Source organism: Pollicipes pollicipes, unplaced genomic scaffold (assembly GCF_011947565.3).
Source record: "Pollicipes pollicipes isolate AB1234 unplaced genomic scaffold, Ppol_2.1 Scaffold_4881;HRSCAF=5763_pilon_pilon_pilon, whole genome shotgun sequence".
NCBI lineage: Eukaryota > Metazoa > Arthropoda > Thecostraca > Pollicipedomorpha > Pollicipedidae > Pollicipes > Pollicipes pollicipes.
The window spans coordinates 8,014,244-8,040,533 of NW_023596576.1; the positions used below are offsets into that span (position 1 = coordinate 8,014,244).

General features: G+C 51.3%; 1 protein-coding gene across 8 annotated transcripts in view; it reads left to right on the forward strand.

Annotated features, from left to right (window-relative positions):
* Positions 1-24,515, forward strand: part of LOC119100711 (neuronal acetylcholine receptor subunit alpha-7) — a 65,938-nt gene extending 41,423 nt beyond the window's left edge. For 2 of the 8 annotated variants that reach the window (XM_037223790.1, XM_037223791.1), the window contains exons 7-11: positions 6,895-7,089; positions 16,032-16,118; positions 16,365-16,451; positions 21,459-21,568; positions 22,454-24,515. In XM_037223790.1, coding sequence (XP_037079685.1) covers positions 6,895-7,089; positions 16,032-16,118; positions 16,365-16,451; positions 21,459-21,568; positions 22,454-22,897 — 923 coding nt within the window. In that variant the 3' untranslated portion in view covers positions 22,898-24,515. The remainder of the gene's footprint in view (positions 1-6,894; positions 7,090-16,031; positions 16,119-16,364; positions 16,452-21,458; positions 21,569-22,453) is intronic. The other 6 variants (XM_037223795.1, XM_037223794.1, XM_037223793.1 and 3 more) reach the window with 3 other exon arrangements.
* Positions 24,516-26,290: the final 1,775 nt, after the last annotated feature.

Consider the following 26,290-nt stretch of genomic DNA (forward strand, 5'->3'; position numbering starts at 1 on the left):
AGAATGAGTGCATATTGTAATCAGTAATGATGAGTCAGGATTGATATTCAATGTGAATAAAAAGACTGGCTGTATTGTAAACTGAGGTTTTGTTGTGCTGCATTGGCGCTCTTAACTGTGTGTGGAATTATAACATGATGATCAGGGAATTTTATGCAGCAAGAAGCAGTTTGCAAATAGTTGCTATAATACCAAACATGATCATTTTCTTTTACTGACTTTGGGAAAATACCCACACTTTTATGAAGCTTGTACACTACCCCAAGTGATGACATTGTTAAGAGAAACCGAGGTTAACAGAGGTCAGCTAAAATGTCATAATAGCTCCATTTAAAAGATACAATGCTTTCAATCATCCAGAGTGCAGCCGGGATATTTCGTGCAACCATCGGGCTGCTCCATTCGAAAATGTTTCTCATGGTGTAAGAATGCAAGCAAAACTTCTGTATTGTAGAAAGGCATCACGGACTCACTGACTTTGTATGAAGTCACATAGACGTGACGCAACTGCGTAAAGGTATGATTAGATGTGTGAAATGCAAGCAAATGGCGTTGCTGTCAGGGAAGATATGGTGTCATAATTTACGAGCAAGCAAGATTCTGAAATGTTCTCTCAGGAACTCACAGCCAATAATCTTCAAGCCCTTACAACATCTTGCATAATTTTAATCAGTGGGAAAGCAACCGGATATGTTGAGGGCAAAATGAGCAGACTCGCAGAGACAAAAAGATGACAACGATTTTCAGGAAACTTTTGTCCAGCTTCCAGGCCGCACAAATTCCAAGTTATTTGATAATTGTTCAAAGCTATTCCCCTGGATGTGCAGCCTTGATGACCGACGAGTTGTCCTGTCCTGCTGACATAAATGATTAAAACAGTTACAGACGGTTTTAATACGATGTGCATTACCCTGTTGCTAATTGTTTTGCCGTAGGCATGTTGCGCAGCCGTAAGAGGAACTGAGCTGAATTGGTAACTAAACGGAACTGAACCCCTCAGCCCCTACCCACCATGTAATCTTAATTAGCGATTGTGGCCTACTGCCCAAATAATATGATCAAAGTAACAGTATGCAGCTGTTTGATTGCATGCAGTCACACATATATAAGTTTAAACATTTTATCGAGAGCATGATAAAGAAATGTATTAAATTCCAAATTCATGCACCACAGATAACGCCGGTGTTTTTTTGTGTGCTGTCTGTATCACTTCAGTCTTTCACCTTGAAACGCATAAAAAGACAGTGAAAGCAAAAGGTACTTTGCACTTCATGGGAAGTGATTGCTGATAAAAACACTGGACCAAACAATGTTCTCGCTTAGCCGTATACATCTGGCAGTAACACTCTACATCCCACCGAGAAAGACTAATCCAAAGCCGCTTGTACGCAGTGAGTCATCACATCTGTTTTTAGCGTCTCAGTCACCCACACATACCACATATATGTGATCTCGCACTTGTACAGCCCACAGAAATATCTAAATTCAATCTCTCCAAAAATTGGTGTGCCTGTTTTCAGTTGCAACGCTGCATTCCGCCGCATTCTTGCTCTAAAAGGTAGCTTGCGGCTGAGGGTTCACGCTAAGTAAAGTCAAGATGCATGGCTTCTAGGCACATCTTTTGCCCAACATTTTTAACCTTTTCATACGGTATCTGTTAAAGTTTATAAAAAATCATTCTTACTTGCTATGCTTTTGTCGAGCTTCATATTCTCTAAGCCCATCACCCCGTGATACGTTCCGTCTTGCGGTGCACAATGCGCCACCTTGCTCCCTCTAAAAACGACAGCGGGTGAAAAATACTGGTTTGGTGCCGATAGCTGTTGTAAATTGATGGATCTCGTTGCCCATGTTTTACTCCCAGGCGGTGCCGGTATTATACCTCAAAAGGATGACGGCCCGAAACGCAACAAAGTCCACCTGAAGGCATAGGCTGTACCGCACGTCATCGCTGTCAACGGCGCAGCATAACTCCGTCCCTGAGCTGACGGCGTCGGCTCGCCGCGTTCTGACCGCGCACCTGGCGTGACAAAACGCCGTTTCGGGAACCCCATTACGGAATCTAAAGATCATCCGCATCCAGTGCGTGCTGCTGTGGACGTTGGCATCTCCATTCTGGCGATGAGCTGGGACAGACAGCTTGCTGGCTTATGTCTTGACGTACCAAGAACATTGGGTTAAAAGCTTTGCAGCTCTGCGCGATACCTGAAACAGGGACTCAGGAATGATGTTCGACGTGTGGGTGTTAAGACCGCTCACAGTTCGGGCCGATTCTCTTTTATTTTAGAATGAGCGCTGCATGATCATTTGCCATCGACATGCCCTAAACTCCAAGCCATCGTCATCTCCGCTTTTAGAGTTAGTTAAAGCACTCGCACACATAATTTGTTTAAACGGCTTGTTAGGAGAACTGGTGAAGAATAATAATCACAGAAATGCAAATGTCAAGTAGCATCAACTGTGCTGGCGGTGCATCTATGTAGCTTGGGTCGCAGCTGACTGGATATTTAACTACATGCATAATGAAGCGGATGGCAGAGTGCCAGTGTTTACTTGAGGAGACAGCTGCTGCCGTTTCTTGTACAGCGCGGCGCTCGGGCAAGGCATGGCAGATGAAGGCAACGACCAACGTGCTCAACGTGTTTCGTAGCACGGAAAAAACAGAAATGATGCCGAACTAAGTTAACTTTAAAGACACGTGTATCAGTAGCCGTTTCCAAAACGCAGAGATAAGTTTCGCTGACCACAAGCCATCGTTTTTATGAGTTCATCTTGCCTGTCAGCTCTCCTAGATGTTCCAAGCCTTGTCCCAGCTGCGCCATTTAAAATGCCCCGGCGTGTTCTAAACTCGATTTCCGCGGTGCCCGCGCATTTGGAGGAGCTCAGCACTAAGCTCGCTGTCGATTCTTTGCAAAAACACGTTATGGAACCCCATATTGGGGCTCAGAAATGACACTGCCAGCTGGGATTTAAGAATGTCAGTGGGAATTGTTTGGACATTGCTCAATTCCTATACAACTGCGTTACCCCACCATACAACTGAGTTTACTGTCTCCATACGTCACACCCACAAACGATCATGACCAAAGTTAGCGCAACGAAATTCGACTATAGCTTAATAGTTTACCACGTGGAATCGTGTCTCTTCGTCCAATAAGTGGTACAATATAGCAGGACGTTTTTGAGACCGCACTTTCCCACCGTTCTGGCAGGTCATAAATGCTTTGCCTATGTTTTGGTCACCCCTTTGACAACACACGATGTCCCGTCAGACCTGACCCAGCGGTACCCGTCTCGCCCGTCGTTTGGTCTCCATTGTCTTGGCATGTGATATAGGCCCACCCAGCGCTGCTCTCCGCTCCGACGCCATCGCTGTTAATTGGCGCTGCGCGGCCGGCAGCTGACGACTCTGGCCCCCCGGGGCGGTCTGATGACGCCCGTCCAGAGTCGTGCGCACGGCCGCACCCAGACGGTGCGCGCCGTCCGAGGTGGAAGGGTGAAGGGGCAGCTGATCTGACAGCCGATATCTCGCTCTTTGCTCTGGAACTGCCGCTGCTGTCCGCTGTCACCGGAACCCCCCCCCCCCCCCCCCCCCCACCCTCCCGCTTCCGCCGGCCTCGGACTCGCACTTGCGTCCAGCTCTGACGTGATGGCTGAAACTCCCCTCTCTCACCTCCTGTGAATGGAGCTCTTCACTTTCATTCGACCGTCGCAGGAATGTCCCGCCTCCACCTCACGCACATATGATACCATGTAAAATGATCCGAACGCGGTTTTGCTTGCACGAAATGTGGAGCTCAGCCCGATGTTGATCAGCCCAACTGTGGTACGTTGCACATGTTTACTGCGTATGCACGCGTTATTGCATATGGCGATGAGTCCTTCTTTAAGTATGTTGAGAGCCAGATCGATTACAATCCCGACTTTTGTGTCCCGGCTGATGGCGATACTCTATCGCACGTCAAGTTCCGGGCCGAATCTAAGTTTCCGCGAAAACTTCTCGTGTGGATCGCAGTGAGCCCAAGGGGATTAACTCTACTAGTTACCCTATCAAGCAAGAGAAATGTGTGCAGAAAAGTTTACCGGGAGAACTGTTAACGTGTCATCCTTATTCTATTCCGCGAGGAAAATCACCTTAAACGTGGCTGGTTTTCTCGACGGATCTCACACGCGTCCAATGTACCAGGAAAGTGCTACGTCTTCCGGGGGAAGCTTCCGAGTGCCTGTTACACATGATTTGAATGTGATGTGCCCCACCACCTCGCCCTCTCTCAGCTTCACCCAATCGAGTAACTTTGGAGACTGAACAAGCAAGAAGTAAGGGCATTATCACTTGAAAGGACTTTTTTGAGAGCTCTTATGTTGATTTGTTGTTAGGTTGTGTTTGAAAGTGCTCACTCTTGACGATGAGCGCAGCGTGAAATATTTAGTAGCGTCGATATGATCTGTATTCAGCATTACAACGCTTAAGCAGTATCTTCCGGTGTGCTGACGGATACTAACTCATTATAATGGCTTTGCATTAATAATACCGAAATACGAGAAGCCGGTCTTCAGCTGTATCTAAGGACTCATTGGGTGATGCGAAAAATCAATACAGATGTCCTGCGAAACATGTCAGCTGTGAAATTCTTTCCGTGTACACTTCACTTCCACTAGTTACATTAACACGCGTAGATAAGCCTCCATCTTCTCTTCCTTCCGTTACCCATACCAGACGTGGATTTCTGGCGACACGATCCGCCGGTCCGGCCGTGGCCCATCCTCCCCGGCTAGCTTCTCCTGATGGCCGGATAGCGCAAGCCGCGCCAACCCTCCAGTGATGCATGAGCGCGACCGGTCGTTTTTTGCGGCGGCAGCTGGCAGGCTCGGTCGCAGGTGCTGTCCGGACGCGGGACGCGCTCGTGCCTCAGGTGTGACGACGCTGGGCCTGCAGCTGCTGTCCGGTGGCGGACCATGCTCGTGCATTAGGCGTGACGAGGTCCGGCCGCCGCCCGGCCGACGCTAAATCTAAGTCGGCGTCGTCCGGCCGCGTGCCGTCCCCCGGGTCGCGTACCGGCCGCCCCGCAGGTGCGCTCGGTCGCCGGCTCGTCAATATTGCAGTCGGAGGCAGGCCATGATGTGTGGTGCGGGTCGGCCGAGCTAGGTGCGATTTGCCGAACTGGCCTCCAATGTGAGACACAAAAGAACAATTTTTGTGGTCGTGGGTGGATCCAGCATCGCTGCAAGCACTGTCGGCATCACATGTCTGGAATTTCGTCACAAAGTACGAGCACCGCTTTCTTGTTTTCTCCAGTGTCACCATTTTATTTCTCCTACTCTAACTTATTCCCGCCCGTTCTGCTTGAAACGGATGCGTCACGGCTGCATGAGCGCGCCCAACCGTGCGCCGTCTTCCTCCGCCGGTCCATACATATGCAGGCCAGTTCTGGGGAGGCACCGACTCGGCGGCAATCACGCCGCTGTCATTAACATAGCCAGCATGCCGCCTCGCTCCGACGACAGAGCCCTCCAATCGATAGGCGCCTGACAACCCGGCCGGCGGCGGCGTCGGGCGCCAGGGCGCCGGCGGGCGCGACACGTCCTCCTGCGAGGAGGTGGCCCCCTGACAGACGATGGCCCCCGCCGGCGGGGCAGGGCCCGGGCCGCTGGACCCGGCACACCTCGCGCTGGGACGGGGACCGCGCTCGGCCCGGGGCGCGGCAGCGGGCGTTGTAGGGAGCTGTTGCGTGCTGGTTTGAAGGCCGGTAGTGTTCACTGTTGCGGAGGATCCGGCTTCTGCTGCGGCTAGCCCACCCGTCTGCACTATGATCACGCGCGGCAGATGATGCTGCCGGCCACGGCGAGCGGGGGTCCATGGCAAAATGAGTTTTAGGCGTGGTTCTTTAGCGGACACTGAGATAAATTACCCATGGATGGGTTAATCCGATCAAATGCATGGGATGAGCTAGAAGTCTTAATTCTAAATTACACGCCGCATGCTGCGTGTCGGCTCTGCCTTGTTCTATGAAAATTCCGGCACATCGGATGCGAGATGACCGCTTCTCGTAACTTAAGTGCTGTGGATATCCCTGGTTGCGACCATTCCAGCATGGCCTGTCGGGATCCATAAGCTAATTAGAATTCTGTTCTGCTTCCAGCCCCAGACCTCGATCATCACCAAATTGGGCAGCCAGTGAGTGATGGTTACGATATAGCTCAAAGTCGGGCGGAAATTTCAGCAGAGGGAACGAAACGACTAAATTGGATGCATCTGATCATCAGTGATGAGCTAGAGACGAGCTGTGACTCTCAACGGCGGACAACAGGCTAGAGCTTTGTCCTTGTCCGTGAGCTTGGTGGCAGACGCCAGATGCTGATTTCACGAGAAGCTACAGCGTGTAACGTTTTGTATCGCACTGTAAAAAGAAAACGAGATTAAACCCTCTGGACTCGCCGATTTGTTATTGCTCGAAAAGTTTTAAGAACTGCAAGTTTAAATGAGCTTGACATATGTGCCTAAATGCTTCCAAGGTGTGATCTTAAACAGCATAATTCTTATCACTTGTGCTGCGATGCTAGTTACATGTAGCTGACGCAAAACGTGTTGCCTTGGGACGTAGCGGAATTTGGTTTTAGGTCAACATGTCGGCAGCCAGTGAAATAAAATGGCCTCTACAACCACTACGGTCTCCAAATTCTTTCAACCTCTGAGACAGTACGAGTTGAATGCATCTCCAACAATGACCGGCCAGAGCCTTTGCGGTCTCAAAATGTCGCGCACGGAGCGCTGGCACACAAATCCCGCTGCAATATCTTTCGAGACGCAGTGGAACGTTCATTTTCCGCGAATGGGAGGACAAGAAGCACTCCCAGCAGTGCTGCTGATCATGCTCATGCGCTTTCTTGTTTCAGGTCTGCCGGGGAAGAGGAACGTCAAAGTGTACGATTGCTGCCCTACGCCATATGTGGACATCACGTTCACCATCAAAATCCGACGGAGAACGCTTTACTATTTCTCCACCCTCATCATCCCTTGTGTCCTCATATCTTCCATGGCCCTCCTGGGCTTTACTCTCCCGCCTGACTCCGGGGAGAAGTTGACGTTAGGTAAGTGGCCGGTCGGTCCGCGGCCCGCGCTCTGTGCCGTCTCTCCGTACCCGTGCGGCGCACAACCCCGCCGACGCTGACGCCCTTGGCGCGCCGTCCCACGGTCGGCAGACCGAGCTGGAGTCCTCGGGTCACACGGGCCGCCTCTGGAGCGCGCCGCCAGTGCTCAGGCGGAGCCGGGCGCCCGCAGGCGAGCCGAATCAGACACCCGTCAAAGCCGAGCAAAGCCACCGGGCTCGCCCGCACCGACAGCATGCAGATTGGAGGCCCTGAGCAGCATGCCAGATAGCCTGGCAATGCTGGCGGCGCCTCGGGCGGCTCCGTCGGTTAGGGCATTCTGTTCTCATGTCCTCTGCGTCGCCTCTCTCTCTCTCTCTCTCTCTCTCTCTCTCTCTCTCTCTCTCTCTCTCTCTCTCTCTCTCTCTCTCTCTCTCTCTCTCTCTCTCTCTCTCTCTCTCTCTCTCTCATCCACTCTCACACTCTCGCTCCCTTTGCAAACGCCTCTCCCCGTTCGCCGACAGAACCGCTTTTCTGTGGTGCGTTCTGTCCTGAGATTCCGGCGCCGTCCAGCGGCACCGGCCCTGTCCTGAGACTCGGCTCCGTCCGGCGGCCCCCGCGGCGGCCCCCGATCGGCCCAGCTCGGCCGCGCGGCGTCCCGTCGCGCCCCGCGGCGTCAGCGTCGGCCCCGGCGGCGGCTGAGATCCGGCTAACGGACGCGACCGGCGCTCAGGAGGGATGGGTGGACACACCATCCTGCAGGGATCGATGGCCGCCGCCATTCAACAGTCGGCCGCCTCAAAGACGGGCCTGCAGGCGCGGACGGCGGCGGCCAATGGGCCGAGCCGCGGCCCGTCACGGCCCGATCAGATCCGGCTGCGCTCGAGCCCGATCATCAAACAAGGGATCTCGAGCAGCGAGTGTGTCTAGATACACCCAATATCGGCACCGAAAATAACCCCGATCGGGGTACCGTAAATGACACGAGCGGCCGCGTCATCGGTGCCTCGGCATCGACCCGGGCAGAGGTCAGGCACGGCGGACCGCGGGTTGGGGTGCCGCGTCTTTCACCGCTATTGGATCGTCGTTGCCGGATCTCGGCCGCCGCGTGCTGCCATGCACTGTCGGTCGAAGCCGCGCGCCGCGGCCCACCAACGCACGCTCACTAAATAACAGTTGCAGCCTGATGCCAGATGTTCACGTTGAGACGCCCTGAGTTCGAGTCGCGCTGTAGCGCAGCAGATTCCCGTGAAAAGGAGCTCTGGGGACCAGCGGCGTTAACGTGGATGTAACTGTGCCTGCTTGTGAAGTGTCCGTACGGCACCAGGAATGATTTGGTTCAGTAGATGGAATAGAGCAGAGTCGTCACAATATTTTAGTAGACCTGACAAGCAGTACATCCTTTGGCCTTACAAACCCGGCAGAATCCACCAACACGGCTTAAAACGTTTCGGTTTAAGGAATAGGGCGATTAAAACAGCGTTACGCAAATATCCCCCGTGGATCGTAAAAGCCCGAACCCGAAAAGATCCGAAAAGACCCGAACCCTTAACCCGAACCCAAAAATTTGAGCACCAAATGCCAGCCAGCCTCAAGCAAATATGGTTTGAAGCCATAACTGTTAGTTTGGCGTCGTGCCCCCCAAAGCAAATGGCATTAATACGCTCAGGTTTTCTTTAGCACTGCATCCATCGGCGACCGAAGATGTTTGCTCTGAGAAAATATTTACTCTCACGGATATCGTGGGAATACATCCTCCGAGCCAAAAAGCGTCATAAGGGTATCTGATAAAGAGGAAATATCGAACGATCCCGAGCCCATGGGTCTTCATGTGTGCACCAGTTGTAAATGCTGCGTCAAGACCCGGCTACATCACATCGCCTAAAGGCCGCCAAATAATAACACCTTTCACTTTTTCTTAAAAGAACACTGAAAATTTTGAAACAAGAAATCATCGTTGGCCTTTATTGCTGGGAATTTAAGATGTAGTGTAAAAATGTAATAAGAATGTAAAATGCAGAGCAGCACTGTATTAACATACGCTCGGGTGGGGGTAAACTTGACTCCCGAAGGTTTTTCCGGAATGGTTTCCGAACGGCGCTGCGTAGCCGCGTCAAATTTTGTATAGCTGTAGACAATTAAACTGCGGATCGTTTGATATCAATCAATTTGGACGTTCCTTATTAAGTCGCTGACTTACAGCAGGTCAAAATCAGGCCGTGGGATTCAACGAAGACAATTTCCAGGGAATCGCTTATTCTAACGCAACAATGGAGTGTTCGACCAAACCATAATCTCTGAAATATTTTATTAGGCGACAAAACGATTGAATGAACGAATTCCATTGACGTAGGGCCATGTATGAACGTCACAGCAAGGTCAAACCAACCTGTTTTATTACTCTAGATCTTGCTGAATGGGATAATTTTTGGCACTCATTTCTAATTGATTGATAACAGGAACATCTTCCATGGACTTGAAAGGTCAAAAAAGGTCACCGACCTGACCCAGGTTAACACTGCGTTTGTAGGAACACACTGCCTAGCGTAATATATGTTGCTTACTCAAATGCAAAACGTAAAGCAGTCTTTCATTTTTAACACAATAACCTTGAAAGGGTCAGCCTAGGTCACTGACCTTTAATGAACATGTGATATTTTTTAGAGCGTGTTTCTAGGTTCCTGGGGGCATTTTGGAACCCAGTCTGGAGTTTGACCTTGCTTTACCTTATTTGAACCGAAGGTAATGACCCAGGGGCTTCAAAATTTCACCTAAGTCGTGGTCACGTGCAGACGAACACTCCTTGAAATTTTGCGTCTGTAGCTCTTTTAAACCCTGAGATTTCAGGGGAGTTAAACTGATCCCCACCACAGCGAAGAGTGTCCAGCCGGTCACCTGGTTGCGTGTTAATACTCATGCACAAACATTGACATCAATTTTAGGTGTTATTATTCGGTACCTCCGTAGCAGGCAACCCGTGAGGATGCAAAGACAATGTGAGCCAAATGCAATTACTCTAACAGAAGGGCATACGATTTATGAAACGGCTCCAGAGCTCCCAGTGGAAAACAAGCCAGCGGCTCTCAGCCTGACAATAATACGATAAGTGATCACATATCACGTTAGTTATTTTTATCTTGCATAGATCAGAACTATAGATGCCGTGACGCTTACAACATAGCCATTTATTTTGTGCAATAATGCCCTCTAACCTACAAAGTCAGCTCGACGGAACCCTCTCAGATCCTTTCCTTCACCTCAATCCGTCCCCACCACGACAGTCTGAATGCGTTGTGGGCCCAGGGTTAGGGCAGGACACGCTGACGACCTGTGCGACGGTGCCGCTGCCGCCGCTCCCATCGACCGTCGGGCCACCTGGCCGCGCTGCCGACGCCGACGGAGCGGGCCGACGGGCGGGTGCACTGCCGCCGGCGGCCGGCTCACCCGGTGCCGCGCTCCGCGCGTGCGCTTAATTAGGGCGGCGCCGGGCCGGCACGGCGACCCATAGCTTAGCCTTGGGTCGGGCGGCGGCCGTGCTGACACGACTTTGCTGCCGGGGTCACGGGGTGAGGTCATATGGCGCGCGCTGGCTGTTGGAAAGCCGCGCGCCGAAGTACGCGCGCTGGGCGGATGTGCTTCCAAGTATAGGAATGGCGGTCTGGCTAACAGATAACACAAAGTGGGCACGATTGGCGAACACGCGCTAGGGACTCATGCTTGGAAGTGCTACGAAGTCACATCTTCGAACCAACGAGCAAACACGGCCCGCTATAAACAGTGATTTATGCAACTTAACACCGCATGCTTCCAACTTTTCTGCCAGTCTCGCCTGCCTGCCCTGCCGATTGTCCATTTCTCGAGCTCACGCCACACTCGTCAGTCTCATTGAACATCCTTCCTTTTAAATATTGGCACCACTGTCCCTTTCCCTGCCGTTCACCACCCCCCGCACGTTCCCTGTACCTCTCCCGATGCTCACTGGATGTCTCCGGTGTCCCTCAGTCGCCGTCGCCTCGATCCTCTCCCACCCGCCACTGCACTCTCTCGCCATGCTGCGGCCGTCGAGCCGGGTGCTGCGGCTCCCACTGCCGATACCTCGCGACCGACCGCCGTTTCCACGGGCGGTCGCGCTGCCAGGGACCGTGTCGATTCACTCCCCAGCCGGGCGTGGCTGTTGTTTTTACCGAACTGGTGCTCGTTGGTTTAGACTGAGATTCGGAGCCACGAGGGGAGAGCGAGGGAGATGACTGATGCCCTGTCTTGGCTGACATCGACAGGTATTCCTCACGTCAGGGATTTGTTAAAGGTTATGTCGATGTCACCTGAGGTTTTCTGACAGATGTGCTGGGTTTGAAAGCTTTCGCAGTCAGCTGTTTCAAATGCTTTCGGCGTGTGCCGCGGGTCGATATCATGCATGTCTGCTTGCGGTTCCCGCGCTGGTTGATGTTAGGGCTTCCTTACCCGACTGGCAACATGTCTGTGCAATATCAGCACTGAATAAAACTAGCAATCCTGCGTACATGAACCCGGCACCACTGATCCGAATCCGAACCCGATCCCGAACCCGATCAAAAGACCTGTTCTGTAGCTATTTATTTCCAAGCTGCGTCCGTTTGTGTGTTGGCGATTCACAGAGATGACGCAGGCCTTTTCTTCACCTGAAGCATGTCACTAGTCTCCTCCGCTTTACACACAATTCCGGACACGAAAAGATTTGGCAGCGGCGGTTACTAAGTGAACGACTGCAAGTCGCTGGTCGTCGTGCTCCCTGACGCAAATTGCAGCCGACACAATTGAGTTTGTGTTGCCATAGCCAATGCCTTAAGCCGGTTGCGACAAAAAGGCCAAACTAAGCCTTTTCACGCGAGCATTGACAAGGGCCTGATTTGGTATTAAATCTGATTTGCACTTGAAAAGTTGAGGAATGACAGTACATACAACGGAATGGCATTCATAAAGGAATCCAAAGGCCCATCAAAATAAAGGATGAACAGTGCTTCAGAAGCGTTTTTTTCTTCATCACGTGCTTATTCGTCATTACTCTCAATTCCTGAAAGCAGAAAGCGAATAAAAATGATAAAGTTTAACATGTATGGTTAAACGATAGAAGCTAAGTGGCAATTTAAAAACATCCTATTTCTAGCACTGAAATATTTTCTAGTCCTGAAAGTCAGAAGTTCGACTTGCCCAAGCGCCATCGCCCCAGAGCTCCTTTTCTGTACTGAAGGTCACCGAGTGAGTGGCCTAGTATGCTGCTAAGATGTTTGGGTGTCTGTTAGCCGCAAGTACAGTGGGTGCTGGCTAGCCGTGCTCAGAGACGTCTGCGACTAAACAGCCTGTTCTGCAGTGCCTGTCACTAACGCCGCTCGGTCGCCGTGCAGTGTCTGTTTGTCTGTCTGTCTATTGGTCAACGGACCGCACTGTGCGCCAGTCCTGTCACAGCTCACATGACCCGAGTAGGGGTCGCCAGAGGTCACCACGTGTCTGACTCACGCCCCGCTCACCCACGCGCTGACCCGTCCACGAGACTCGAATCACCGCCGCTAGTGTAGGTGTGACACTCACGCACACCTACACACACACACGCACACATTCACGCACACGCAAGTGCAGGCCCCCACACCTGAGTTAGCGCGTGCACCCTCCCACGCACGTGCGCCACACACCTCGCTACACCTCGGCCCCATCTGCATTCCTGTGGCGTCCCAATGTAAACGCATGCACAGGCGACACACCATGAGTGAATGCAAACAATTGAGCAAACATGAAGAGTTACCCGGCAAATTTGGCTTGAGGAATCTCGTTCATGTCCATGGCACCGATTCAAGAAACATGTCGTTCAATTACACCATACGTGTGGCAATGAAGCCGATTACGAGCACAAAGCAATGATTCCTGGAGGCTCACTCTGTTGCCCCCATTAACAAGGGCAGGCGGTTGATGGTCGGACGAGATTACTCCAGCAGTTGATGCTCACATCACTTGTGTTCCATGTTCGCATCCTGGCCCCGACAGAACACCTCACCACGTCAAAGCCGCACATTTCTTGCAATGTTATGGGCCTTGCTGTTGACAGGAACATGCTTCTGCTGAAAGCATTTTCAGAAAATGGCCTCTGGCAGTGCCCAAACTGTTCCACGACTTACATTGCCTGAGCGCACCATCGACCCTTTTCTCATGACACTATATTTCGTGTCACGAGCAACAATAGTTCTCCAAAGCTTCCATTTCTCCCCATGATCACATTGTCCTTGCCTTGTATGGAGCCGCTCTCGGCGGCCTTTTCCCCTACACGGTGGACATCTCGGCATCACTAAATAGCTGAACTAAATGGCACGGCCTGGATGTCTGTCGGTAATCAGCATGTGTGAGAGTAAAATTTGTCTGATGACGCCAAATGCATGCATGTGGCGTGCGGCAAATATAACCGGCTGGTATCATTGAGGTTTTGCACCTTGCGCTTATCTGTCCCGATAATGTTCTCATTTGTGGTAAAAAGTAGACAGTGCAGTGCTAGAAATGTGCAGCGGTCCCGCTTCATCATGGATCCAGTACAGCTGGATAAAAATAGCACAACCAATAATGAATATTGTGGAAGACCGCCGTATTGTAGGAGGTAAACTTCGCAACGCCTTTGCAACATACAGGTCATCTATAGGTCAAACATACGCGAGAATATTGCACAGTTATACAAATTGCAGCTGTGAAACAGCATGTAGCATATGTCGGACCGTAACCCACGTATTTTTTAACCGTGACTGATGGAGCCGAAGTGCATACACCATAGTCGATGAAAATGCTTTGAGCTGAAAGTGAGTTCATGATCTCCAATATTCCAGAGGGCACTGGGTAAATGACTGTGTAATGTTTAATAACGATTATATTAACGATACTCAATGTTTCGAGATGCGCTCATCGGCAAAAGTGTTTGCCACTTTTGTTATGCCATTCTTGAGATGCGTCACTCTTTAGGATGAGCATGGCTCGAAACAATGTGTGCCGTCAATATAATCATTACTCAGCATTGCAATGCCTTAACCATTACCTCCTGGCATTTGGAAGGTAACGCAACATAAGATGTTTGAACTCATAATATCAAAAATGCAGGACCTTAAGGCCTGTCTTTCTCCTATGAAGTGGAGAAGCTCCTACTAGGTGACTCGTGGGACTCGTTTCGGAAGCGTTGTCAAGGTGTTAGTGACAGAAACACTTTGTTCCGTGTCCTCAATTATGGTGCCTGCGTTGATTTGTATATCATCGCAATTGATCTGTCTTGTATATATACGCCAAATTGACGTCGGCTGTGGCGATAGCCCTTCAATTAACACTCACATCGAACAACTTTAAAAAAGGAAGCAGAGTTGAGAAACCTTTCTGCTGACGTGTTTAGTCGCTAGGTCGAGAAACACAATAAACTAAACTGAAAAGCCTCAATGATGACAAGCCAACTGGGCCACTAACCTGCATCACCGCATGCTCGCCCGTTTGGTCTGCGGCTTCATCTCCACGCACCTCGCCTGTAGCTCAACCGCATGAGCCTGCTGAACGTGCTACGGCAAAACTCGCTTTGCGTCTTTGTTCTTCCGTGGTAAGAGAGCAGCTGACGCGGTCATGCCAGTGGACATACGCTCCAATTGCCAAGGCCGCCAGCAGCGCACTTAGAGACAGCCGGTCACTTTTCACCACCATCGGTGGCTGTGCCAATCAGTGATGAGCAATGGGACGCCATCGCCAGACGCCCGGCCACCTGGTGCCTGTTCGACATCTCGTCGATTTTGAGCAATGTAGCGAGTTCGACAGAAGTCCGCGCGCGTGCCGACTAATCTCACTAATCGCAGCTGTCAATCACTGTAGGTGCTCGGCCATCAGCAGTTCACCTGATGTTCCTCAATGCTTGGTGGCTCGGCAGCTGTATTTTGATCGCGATCTAACTAGCCATCTGCACTAACATTAAATATCTTAGCACGCTAATTGCTGCTTGCTCAGTTGCACCGAATTAAACATAGAGAAGTCACTGCTGCGACTAATTAAAAGTCCGTGTGTGCATGGCCCGACGGTTAAAGGGAAGCTCTAAAGCTCCATGCTAGTTTTCGTGTTGCGCTGTCCTCGCCATCGCTGACGACAGCTATAGAGGCCGACCAACGTATTCTCATCACCGTCGGGAACAACCCATGAATTTAGAATAAATGTAGATTACTCTGTCCACAATGAAAGGCTAAAATTGAAACTGTGTGACAATTTGGCTTGACTGCTGCATTATATCTGTATTTCAAATGCAAATTTCTTCAGTACATTTCAGTACATTCGACTTCCAATAGAATAGGTTGCTGCGCATTTTTTTCTCATTGCTGCTTGATTCGTTTGTTTCACGTGAGATACATTTCATGTAAGCTCGTGTCATGTCGGTTAAGAGTAGGAAGACTCGTGTCGTTGAATTATGCATTAACATAATACTTGTCAAACGATATCATTGTTTCAACAGCTTGCACGAGTTTGAGTGGTACTAAGGAGTGCCAACTGAGCAATATTGCAAGATCAAAAGCTTATGTTTCTTTGGCGATAGGTCCGCGAAAGCTTTTTTCTGTCAGTTGAGTTTACGTTAAAGTATAAGCGGGAATTAAGTAGGCATACTTTTGCACTGTGCAAAATGCTTCTTATTACGTATTTTCCTTGATAATTTTGCAGTTTGTAGATATCTTAGTTATAGTAGACTATAGATGATGTAATGATAGTAAATGAATGCATACTTTTCTTTAAAGTTGAAGAGCTTCACCCATCATTTTTACGTAGGCGCTGCCGGAGTTGAACCATAGCCTTAACCTCAGCAGCTTTCGATTCTGGTTGTGTTGGACTGGCTGTCGTCGGGTCTCGTGCTGCAGAGTGCCGCAGCATGGTCACCTTGTGCGCTCCTCAGAATGACGGCGACATCTCTGGTTTTCCGACAGAGGTGACAATTCTGCTTTCTCTGACGTTCTTCCTAAACATCACCACCGAAATGATGCCAGAAACCTCAGAGGCAGTGCCCCTTATAGGTAGGCCTCCCGCATGCCGTCTCCGCTCGGTGTTGTGCTGTGATAGGTTTATGTGAGCGTCAGCTGAAGCTAGCCAACCACGACCGAGCTCCATGCAACACACAGCACCCCGAGCTCACCAGCCCCGCCTGCTCCCGGTGCGACACTAGACGTCCCCGCCCCGGGCCGAGCGCTCCAGGACCGGCGCCGCCGACCGCGGCGCGGCGCGGCGCACCAGCTGGTCCATGCGAGCCCGTCTTGTTACAGGGGTGACGATTCTGCTCTCTCTGACCGTGTTCTTGAACCTGGTCGCTGCCATGATGCCAAACACCAGTGACGCAGTGCCTCTCATAGGTATGCTGCCTCCCTCCGCCTGGCTGTATTGCCCTCACGGACCATACTCGCAGTGCCCGCCTTTAGGTGTGCCACCAGCCCTCCGCCGCTGCCTTCTCCTCCGCCCGTGGACGTAGTGCCCCCCTTCCCTCCTGCTTCCCTGCATAATTGCTTCACTCCCTTCCGAAGCCGTACTTTGATATAGGCTTGAAGCGATCCACCCGCGGAAGGTTTTTGGTGCTGCCAGCTCTATACGATTGCGTCGATTTTTGGATCTCCCAACTTGCTTGCATGGTTTGCGAAAGCCTTTAACGCTTGCACCTTGGGAGCAGCCAGTGACACTGCAGAATCCGGATGTCACCGCTTTTTACAAGTTTTCTTAGATTCCAAGCCTGCCCGATTGAGTGCATGACTTCCCGAAATAACCAAACGAAAACCCGCATACATCTGCTGACATAGAGCAAGTCGGCAGGTGCCCATCAAAACCTGCCATATAAAACGAAACTAAATCCGGGGATTAAAGTCGGAACCATTCCTACAAAACAGGCAATGAAAGCGGGAGTTGTTGATAGTTGCTTACGCATAACACTTCAGCTCAGGAACGCACGGTCATGAAAAGGTGTACCGGGGACAGATCAAGCAAAATGTGATTGGGTGGCAAAAGAGCATGCGTTTCTCAAGGCCCATGCATACGAGCAGTTTCGCCTGTGCATATCCCAATCCGGCCAGGTACTGATCACAGCTGTTGTTGAACCTGAGCGACGCCTGGTGCACTCATGGCTTGCCAGGCTCTCGTGGTGGTACTTTTCACCTCGTTTATTCAGCACAAGGAACGCCACTTTCATTATCCCGAGAAGTGTACCGGACACGTAGATGAAATGGCGAATCGCACCAGATGCTACGGACAGCTCGTTTTCCCCGAGGAATGGCATTCATCAGTAGTTGACCAGTTACGCATGGCCGCCACCATCAGTCAGATTCCGTGCTGTGTAGACTAATCGTAGGCCTGGAATCGGTGCTGAGGACCCGCCGACGGTCTCGCCCCTCACCGGCCGACAACGGGTGTTTGCGTGTTGCAGGTATCACCATTCTTCTGTCCCTCATCGTATTCTCTCTAATAGCCCACGAACTCCTCCCGCGCAACTCGGATCATCTGCCTCTGATAGGTACTTGCACAGATGACTGCTCAAGTGACCCGCCCCGCCCCGCCCCGCAACTGGGCTCTGTGTTCCAACTATCGCACAGCCCTTGCTCTTGTTGACCCGCCATTTTCCAACCCTCCCTATTTTTCCGAAGTGGTGATACGTGCAGTCCTCGCAGCACCCCATAATGTCGTCCAGACCCGGGGTCAGTTTCCCAGCGAACCTGCAACGTCAGGTGCTCCGCTGCGGTCTTGACGTCGTCATTGTCCAGATGCCCCTGCACAGACACCATACCCGCTGCCCGTCCCTCCTGCAGGCAGAGTAGCGGCAGCGGTGATGCGTCGGCCGGTGCGGCCGTCGCCGTCCTTTCCTGTAAGGTCTGCCCCTCTGTCTGCCGTCTTCAGTGGACCAGCGGCCCCCCACTCTGCCAGTGCACCTCCTTTCTCTGCTGACTTCCCAAAAGGGGTGGTCCTATCACACGTACATGCGCCACTGTCTCCGCCGTTCGCATGAGAGCTCCTGCGCTCCCGTCCCTGAACAGTTCGCATGAGAGCTCCTGCGCTCTCGTCCCTGAACAGTTCGCATGAGAGCTCCTGCGCTCTCGTCCCTGAACAGTTCGCATGAGAGCTCCTGCGCTCCCGTCCCTGAACAGTTCGCATGAGAGCTCCTGCGCTCTCGTCCCTGAACAGCTCGCACCGGCCTCTACGGTACCTGCTGCTGCAAGCCCCCAGAGCGCGGTGGCCGCACCGCACCGCCGCACGCCCTCGGTATGGGCCCAATGAGGCGCAGCCGACGGGAGTGGCGCGGAATAAGTCCATTGGTTAATCATTGCTGTCTTTGAGGAAGTCGCATCCGTTCTCAGTGCGTTTCAGTGAACAGGATGTGAGTTGTGCTTAGCATTCCAGGACAAACATTATGTTCTGGCTTTATGCTAACAAATTAAGTTGTCATTTGGTAAAGATTTAAGGCGGTTTTCGTTTTAATGTTTCGCACCATCCTTCTCCAATACGTTCAAAGTTTTGCCGATGCCTGGAGTATATGGAGACCGAACTTTTTTATAAAATACTACACCTATGGGAGCACAGAGAAAGGTGTACCAGCTAAAACTCAGGAAAGCGACTCATTTGAACTTGATTTCGTTCGGTTTGTGTAACCAGTCAAGATACAATCCAAAATTCACAGTCGACAATCGTTATCCCTTTACGAGCTGCATGCCCAATTACAGAACTGTTTTCCACCAGGTTACCTGAAAGCATTTCCCATTTGATGCCTTCGAGACACGCTGCTGACTATCCCTTAAGATAACTACTCTCGCAATTTTATGCATGCGCTTTGCATCCTCATTTTCCAATTATCTACATTTCCAATATCATGCACCTCGACACCTCCGCACTCCGCATGGTTTCCATGTCTGTCGGGGTTCCCCAACACCCGGACCGTAGCTTGCACGCGCTAGATGACCTTTGACAGGGACGCGGTCTCCTGCTGCACTGTGCGCCACGCCCTGCCAGGTAAGGCGCCGGCCGCGGCCGGGTCCATTGATTGCACAGACAGGTGACCGGCTGGCCACCGCGCATGCGCCGTCTGACGCACCGCCGTCGCCGGCCGTCCGAACCATGGTCGCCTGTACGCCCGTCAATGGAGTGAAGGGTGGACTTCGGACAACCTGCCCCGATAACGACATGTGTACCCATGACCCTGGCGAGACAACGACTGTTGTGCCCGTGTGTGGGTTGGGATGAAGCGCAATGAGGTGTTGTTCGCCCCTCCTCCCGCGCTAAAGGGCCGATGGAGCAATGCCGCGGTCGATCGGGTTCATCACCGCCGCTGTCTGCCGTCTTTGATCTCGGTCCAACGAACTCGCGTCCCAGCTGGGGCCGCAGTGGTCGACGTCTGGTTGTTGATTGCAAGAGCAGATTGGAAGTGGAAATCAAATAACGGTTTTTGTCGTCTGTTTTTGACCCTAAGCCACGACCGCTGGATTCGTTCCGGGGCTGTTTTTCTGTTCCTCGCCGCGATCAATGCATTCTGGCGTTTTTCGGGAAACTGACGTTGGCAAGACATAACATGAACAGCTTCCCTGTGATCTTAATCAGCCGTAAGTTACTTATATGGTGCGGGACTAACTATAATAAATAACAACGTCGGTCATACCAGAATGCCTGCAAAACGCATTTGTATTGTTTTACTTATAATCAATCATGCCGGCGTCCAGATACTCAAGAGGTGGTTAATCACATTCCAAATGTTACAACTATCTATGTGAATGGTTGCAATCAGATCAATAGCCTGCAACTTATGCCTTTATTGAGTATACCTTCATCGCCACTGAAGACTGCGCCCTCCGGAGGGTTCCTTGACTGCACCATGCTTCTCGAGCTGAACGGGATTATAACGGCATGGATCATGGATGTGCAGCCTACCCCGACGACATTGCTGCCTCCTCCACTCACTCTGCGGCCGCTTCAGCCTCAAAGTTGGGCTCGGATATTGCGAGTTTTGAGGACGGAGTCCAAATAGCCAGCCACACACTGGGAAAATGGTGACAGCGTCGCATTCAATGAACCCGGAGCCGCCCATCTTCGTCGTTCACGGCGATATTATTGCAAAAGTTCTGTCGTCTGTCCTATTGTTCAAAGCCAACTGAAGGCTGTGTTAAGGCCACACCGTCCTGGTCCCTGCAGTAGTTGTACTTAGTCTTCCTAATGCCGTTGAAACTAAATTCCTTGGCGTCACCCCTGATCCCACTGTGACTGGATCCTTTGTACCCATGGTACTTGCTGCAGCTTTTGTCCTTACCATCTTGATTCCAACTGCAATCGCGAACGTTGCAGTCATGATCCCAGCCTGTGCTGTGTACTTTGTCTTAATCCGAACCGCTTATGTGCACCTTTTCCTCCTGCTCCTACCCGCGCCCGTGCACATGGTATTCCCGGCATACGCTGGAGCTGTTTTCCTTGTTATCCAGACTTCCGGCGTAGCTGTCTCTTGCCCTGATCTCCGACCGAATTTTGTGCTTACCTTGATTCCTGATCTCAGCTGTAACCGCTTCCCTTGATTCCTAATCTCAGCTGTAACCGCTTCCCTTGATTCCTGATCTCAGCTGTAGCCGCTTACCTTGATTCCTGATCTCAGCTGTAACCGCTTACCTTGATTCCTGATCTCAGCTGTAACCGCTTTCCCTTGATTCCTGATTTAAGCTGTAACCGCTTCCCTTGCCCTGATGCTGCTGTAGCTGTGCCTCGTGGTGTCCGTTGTTGCTGTGCCTCTTCTCCTGGTGTCCGTTCTAGCTGCGCCTCTTCTTCTGGTGTCCGTTGTTGTTGTGCCTCTTCTCCTGGTGTCCGTCGTAGCTGTGCCTCTTCTCCTGGTGTCCGTTCTAGCTGCGACTCTTCTCCTGGTGTCCGTTGCTGCCGTGCCTCTTCTGGTGTCCGCCGTAGCCTCGCGTCTTGTCTTCCTGATCCTAACTGCAGCAGCGATCCTTGTGCTGATCTCCCCTGCGACTGTGCGCCTTCCACTTAATTCTGCTCCTGACCGCCACAGCGGTGTGGTAGGCTTGATCTCCCGGCGCGCGGTGGAGGGTGACACCCGATCGGCCCGCGGAGGCCCGGCAAACAGAGGCCCGTCCCAGGGACACCCGGCCCCGGGACTTACCCTGTCGCCAGGCGGACGTTGCATTCTGTGTGCAGCGATGTGTACTCAGCTGTGGGGGTGGGCGTAGCCGGTAGCGTCAAGATCTCGATAGTCATGCATGTCTCACACGCGGAAGCGATAGGGAGGTAGTCTGTGTCATGAACTCCTCAAGCAGATAGTGTGGCTTGAAGAGCGGCTTTTATTCAGATCGGTGCTGGTTCCCTGCTGATCGAACGGTGCACACCGTCTGTTGCAGGGACGTACTTCAACTGCATCATGTTCATGGTTGCATCCTCAGTCGTGCTCACTGTTGTGGTTCTTAACTACCACCACAGGACGGCAGACACACACAGAATGCCGCAGTGGGTAAGTTCCGTGCTGCGTTGGTATATGCCGCAGAAAGCGTTTATCAATCAACGCGCTTTGCTTCCCAAACATCGGCACTTTCCGTCATCCCTTCCATTTTTTTTTAATTTTTCGTCATGCCGAAACGCCAAGCCACCGCAGGGCTGAAAGACAGCACACGCATGTTTATATGTAAATATATATATATATATATATATATATATATATATATATATATATATATACACCAGTGCAATTTTGTAACAGATAGCCAACCCTATCCGGCCCGTACACTTGGCAACCTTGGTCATATTCTTTACTTCTGAGGTACAAATTCGCTTGTCAGCAGAGAGATGAACCTGCGCTCCTTCCCGTTTGCCCTGGGCAGATCGATTCTCCGTGCAAAGCTGCAGTGCCAGCAGGATATATCTTGTTTGGGTGTGAGCTGACACCTCCCCGTCCCTCTAATGAGCACTGACCCCAGACCAACTGACACCTCCCTGTCCCTCTAATGAGTACTGACCCCAGGCTAACTGACACCTCCCTGTCCCTCTAATGAGCGCTGACCCCAGACCAACTGACACCTCCCTGTCCCTCTAATGAGCACAGACCCCAGGCTAACTGACACCTCCCTGTCCCTCTAATGAGCGCTGACCCCAGACCAACTGACGCCTTCCCGTCTTTCCAATAAGCGCTGACCCCAGACCAATTGACACCTCCCTGTCCCTCTAATGAGCACTGACCCCAGGCTAACTGACACCTCCCCGCCCCTCTAATGAGCGCTGACCACAGGCCAACTGACACATGCCCGTTCCTCTAATCGGCGCCGACTCAGGCCAAAAGACACGTTCCCGTTCCTCTAATGAGCGCTGAACCCAGGCCGGTTGACACCTCCCCGCCCCACAGATCAGTACGCTGTTCCTCAACTGGCTGCCGTGGTTCCTGCGCATGTCACGGCCCGGCCGCAAGATCACGCGCAAGACCATCATGATGAACAACAAGATGAAGGAGCTGGAGCTGAAGGAGCGCTCCTCCAAGTCGCTGCTGGCCAACGTGTTGGACATGGACGACGACTTCCGGGGCTTGGCGCCCACCGGCGGCTACGGCGGCCTCGAGTACACGCCGTCGAGCGGCTGTGCCGGCACGCACCGCGAGCTGCAGGCACTGCTGCGCGAGCTGCGCTTCATCACGGCGCGCATCCGCAAGGACGATGAGATCCGCGAGATTATCAGTGACTGGAAGTTCGCCGCCATGGTGGTGGACCGCTTCTGCCTGATCGTGTTCACGCTGTTCACGGTCGTGGCGACCATCGCCATCCTGTTGACTGCGCCGCACATCCTGGTGGCATAGGCGACGCGACGGCAGAACGCTCAAGGAACTGGCCACGGCGCGGCGGACGGGCGCGCGGTGAGGCGCGCTCGGCAGGGCCGACGCCAGTGCAGGGGTCTCCGAGAGAACCGGCATCAGCTTTCGACACGCGCCATCCGTTTCGACACATCGTTCATCCATTTTGTGCGGTTGGAGTGTGCCGTTAATGCGTGTTCGCGAGAAGGCGAGTGACTCCCCGGGGGAGGACAATGTAATTCACTGTTAAGAATATTGTAGGCCATGTTTGTAGCTGGGTAGCAGACGATTATATGTCATAGACCTCTGAGCATAAACTCATCCCTGTGACGAACCCCGTGGTGCCCTGCCTAAAATGTGGGAACATAATAATCCGGCAGATTTCTCCGTTATGACTCCCGCATGTAGCGCCCCTTCCGAAGGTGAGCAATGGTTAGTGAGAACAATTAGAAACTCTTCATTGCTAGGTAGAATATTCTAACAAATGAGGTGATGATTTAAAGTCAACTTACCTGGACTCTTCTGATTTTGATATACCTCAGATGAAATAAGCTGCATCATATCCCTATTCACCTCTGTCGATTGCTCATTCTCGCTTACGAGATACCAACAACAATCTTGAATGTTCTAGGCAGTGCATTTTTGCTATTTATTTTAATGTCCATTCATCTATCTTCATTTTGTTAGTTTTTAGGATTGAGAGTTAAAAAAAACACAAATGTGACCTTCACATTTGTTCACATGCCTACACATACGGTATTGACTGAGCATTGCCCTTTCGGTTGGAGTCACTTCATGAGTCCGTGTAAGAAAAAAAATTAGATGGAAATTTTGCATTGCTCGTTTCACCAATTGCAGTGTGCATAACACGACCACTCATGTTTATTAAGGATTAACAAATAACAGATTGAGCACATACCTACATAACCTGGGAGCATGTGAGCAAATACTTTGTCATGTTTTGGAATATGCTGATAATGACATGTTTTGAAAGATGTAAATGAAGAACGTTTTGGAACACGTCAATAATGAATGTTTTGAAACATATCAATAATGAGATGTTCCAAAACAGGACTCTTTTAATTTCTTCAACTTGCTGTATCTCTCGAATATTTTCAACACGTTTTCCACGCATGACGCCTGAAAAAAATGCACATTAGTGCTGACGCTCTGAAAAAGTAGGAACACGATCCTGCCAATCCGCAGCGCGCACCCTGCCCGTCTCTAGACAGAATATACTGAACAGACATTACATGGTGCATACTCTATACGCTCAATTTGTGCGGCATTTCACTAGATCTAGCGCTGCTATCGTGAACTGTGTACTCATCGAGTGTTAAAAATGCGTTTTCTGTCACAGAGTAAGGGTGGGTTTGCGATCCCATTCTTCGTCTCCACTTTCATGCGGTTTTGATGCGCGCGTTGCGAGCCGGGCCGGCTAGCGCCTCTGGCTGTGGGAGCTTCCCAGAAGAGCGGACCGCCAGGCCCGAGTTGAGCTCATGCCCGCGACGTGGCTGAACCACATTGTTTATGTGTGCTAACGAGGCCCACTTGACTATTTCATGTCTCTCAAACGTTGTGCATGTGTTCTCTGTTTTTGAAATGAAGACGTTTCTACAACTTGTGTTTTTTGTTCTCTGGTGGTGGCGGAATTATGCGTGACTAATGAGTTCTGGGCCTTCACCGCGGAAGGCATCCGCAGCATAGATGTTGTGAAGGACGGTAACAACACAATTTGCTTAACTCACCATTGCATGACCTTGCATACAACATTTTGGTAACCCAATATGCGAGTGCAAACGTCAAAAAATTCCAAATGTCGATACATGATCATGTTTATAACGGTATCGTTTACTGTCTGGCGCAAAGATTAAGACTCACAAGTTAATGCTATGTTATAGAATGCAGTTATCAATAAATTATTTAATATATTCCCCTAATCGCATATTTAAACATGGTTATGAACAGTTGAAAACGATGATCATTCTTTCTCCAACTTCGTAAGATCATCAGTGATGTAACTGATGTCAGTTGACTTATAAACATGCTCATTTTTCCGGCAAAGCTCTCCCTTGGTATGCTCTGCATGTTTATTTTCCAGTGGAGCTTTCAAGCTAGTCTCTCACTTCGTTCGGATTGCGTACACATTGGAGGGTGCCAAGGGAACGAAGGCTCTTTAATGTAAATTATTCAAACAAATGCGTTTATGCAATTTAAGACGGTCAATACACTACAGGGAAAACGTCGCAGACAGTGTGTTCAAGTCAGGTTGACGCATCGATGCCCTCCCAATAAGCGGATGTGTCGTCAGTGTTGTTGGTAAGTCTGCCGCTGCGGCGCTGCAGGACACAGCTCTGCTGAAACGCCTGGTAACATCGTGGGCGTCACAGGTCCGCCGTACCTGGTAACACGGTGAGCGTTACAGGTCCGCCGACCCTGGTAACACCGTGAGCGTCACAGGTCCGCCGTACCTGGTAACACTGTGAGCGTCACTGGTCCGCCGTACCTGGTAACACTGTGAGGGTCACAGGTCTGCCGTACCTGGTAACTCCGTGAGCGTCACAGGTCCGCTGGACCTGGTAACAACGTGAGCGTCACAGGTCCGCCGTACCTGGTAACACTGTGAGGGGCACAAGTCCGCCGTACCTGGTAACACTGTGAGCGTCATTGGTCCGCCGTACCTGGTAACACTGTGAGGGTCACGGGTCCGCCGTACCTGGTACCACCGTGAGCGTCACAGGTCCGCCGTACCTGGTAACACCGTGAGCGTCACAGGTCCGCCGCAAGTGTCCGCGTAACATCACTAGAATGGGCCAATGTACATGCGTCAGAAGACAACACCACATCGGGATAAAGAGATCCGATAGTCATGTGATGCCAAGCGGCTTGACCGAACGCAGATGCATGGGAGGGTGGTGTGGGTGATATCCCAAATGTTGCTCAAACGCGTAAGCAGCTTGAAAAAGTACCTCGCTTCTCTCTTGTTGAGTCCCGCGTATACGGTGCCTCTATGGATAGCTCTGATCCTGATGAATAAATCTCTACATGGAGACCATGCACGGTTCTCTGTATGGGACCTAATGCTTGCCCCATCGTAGCTAAAAACATCATTAATTTAGATCACTCTAGGGACCAACTTGGTAGCTGGAGTGATGGTGACGGCCCTTAGCCGCAGGTGAAGTTCGCCCGTATGGGGAAGCGTTCGCGAAAACTTGGAACGCCAAAAAACGCGTTTCACAGAGACCGGTTCGATCGAGGGCAAACAACCGAAAAGTCCACGACTGTAATGAATTACCGTTTGTGGACACCATAATTGGGTGGGTTAGGTTCGGGCTTTCATAGGTGTTGGTCTGATGAATTAGACGACATTCTCATTGGGACACACTTACTCTGAGTCAC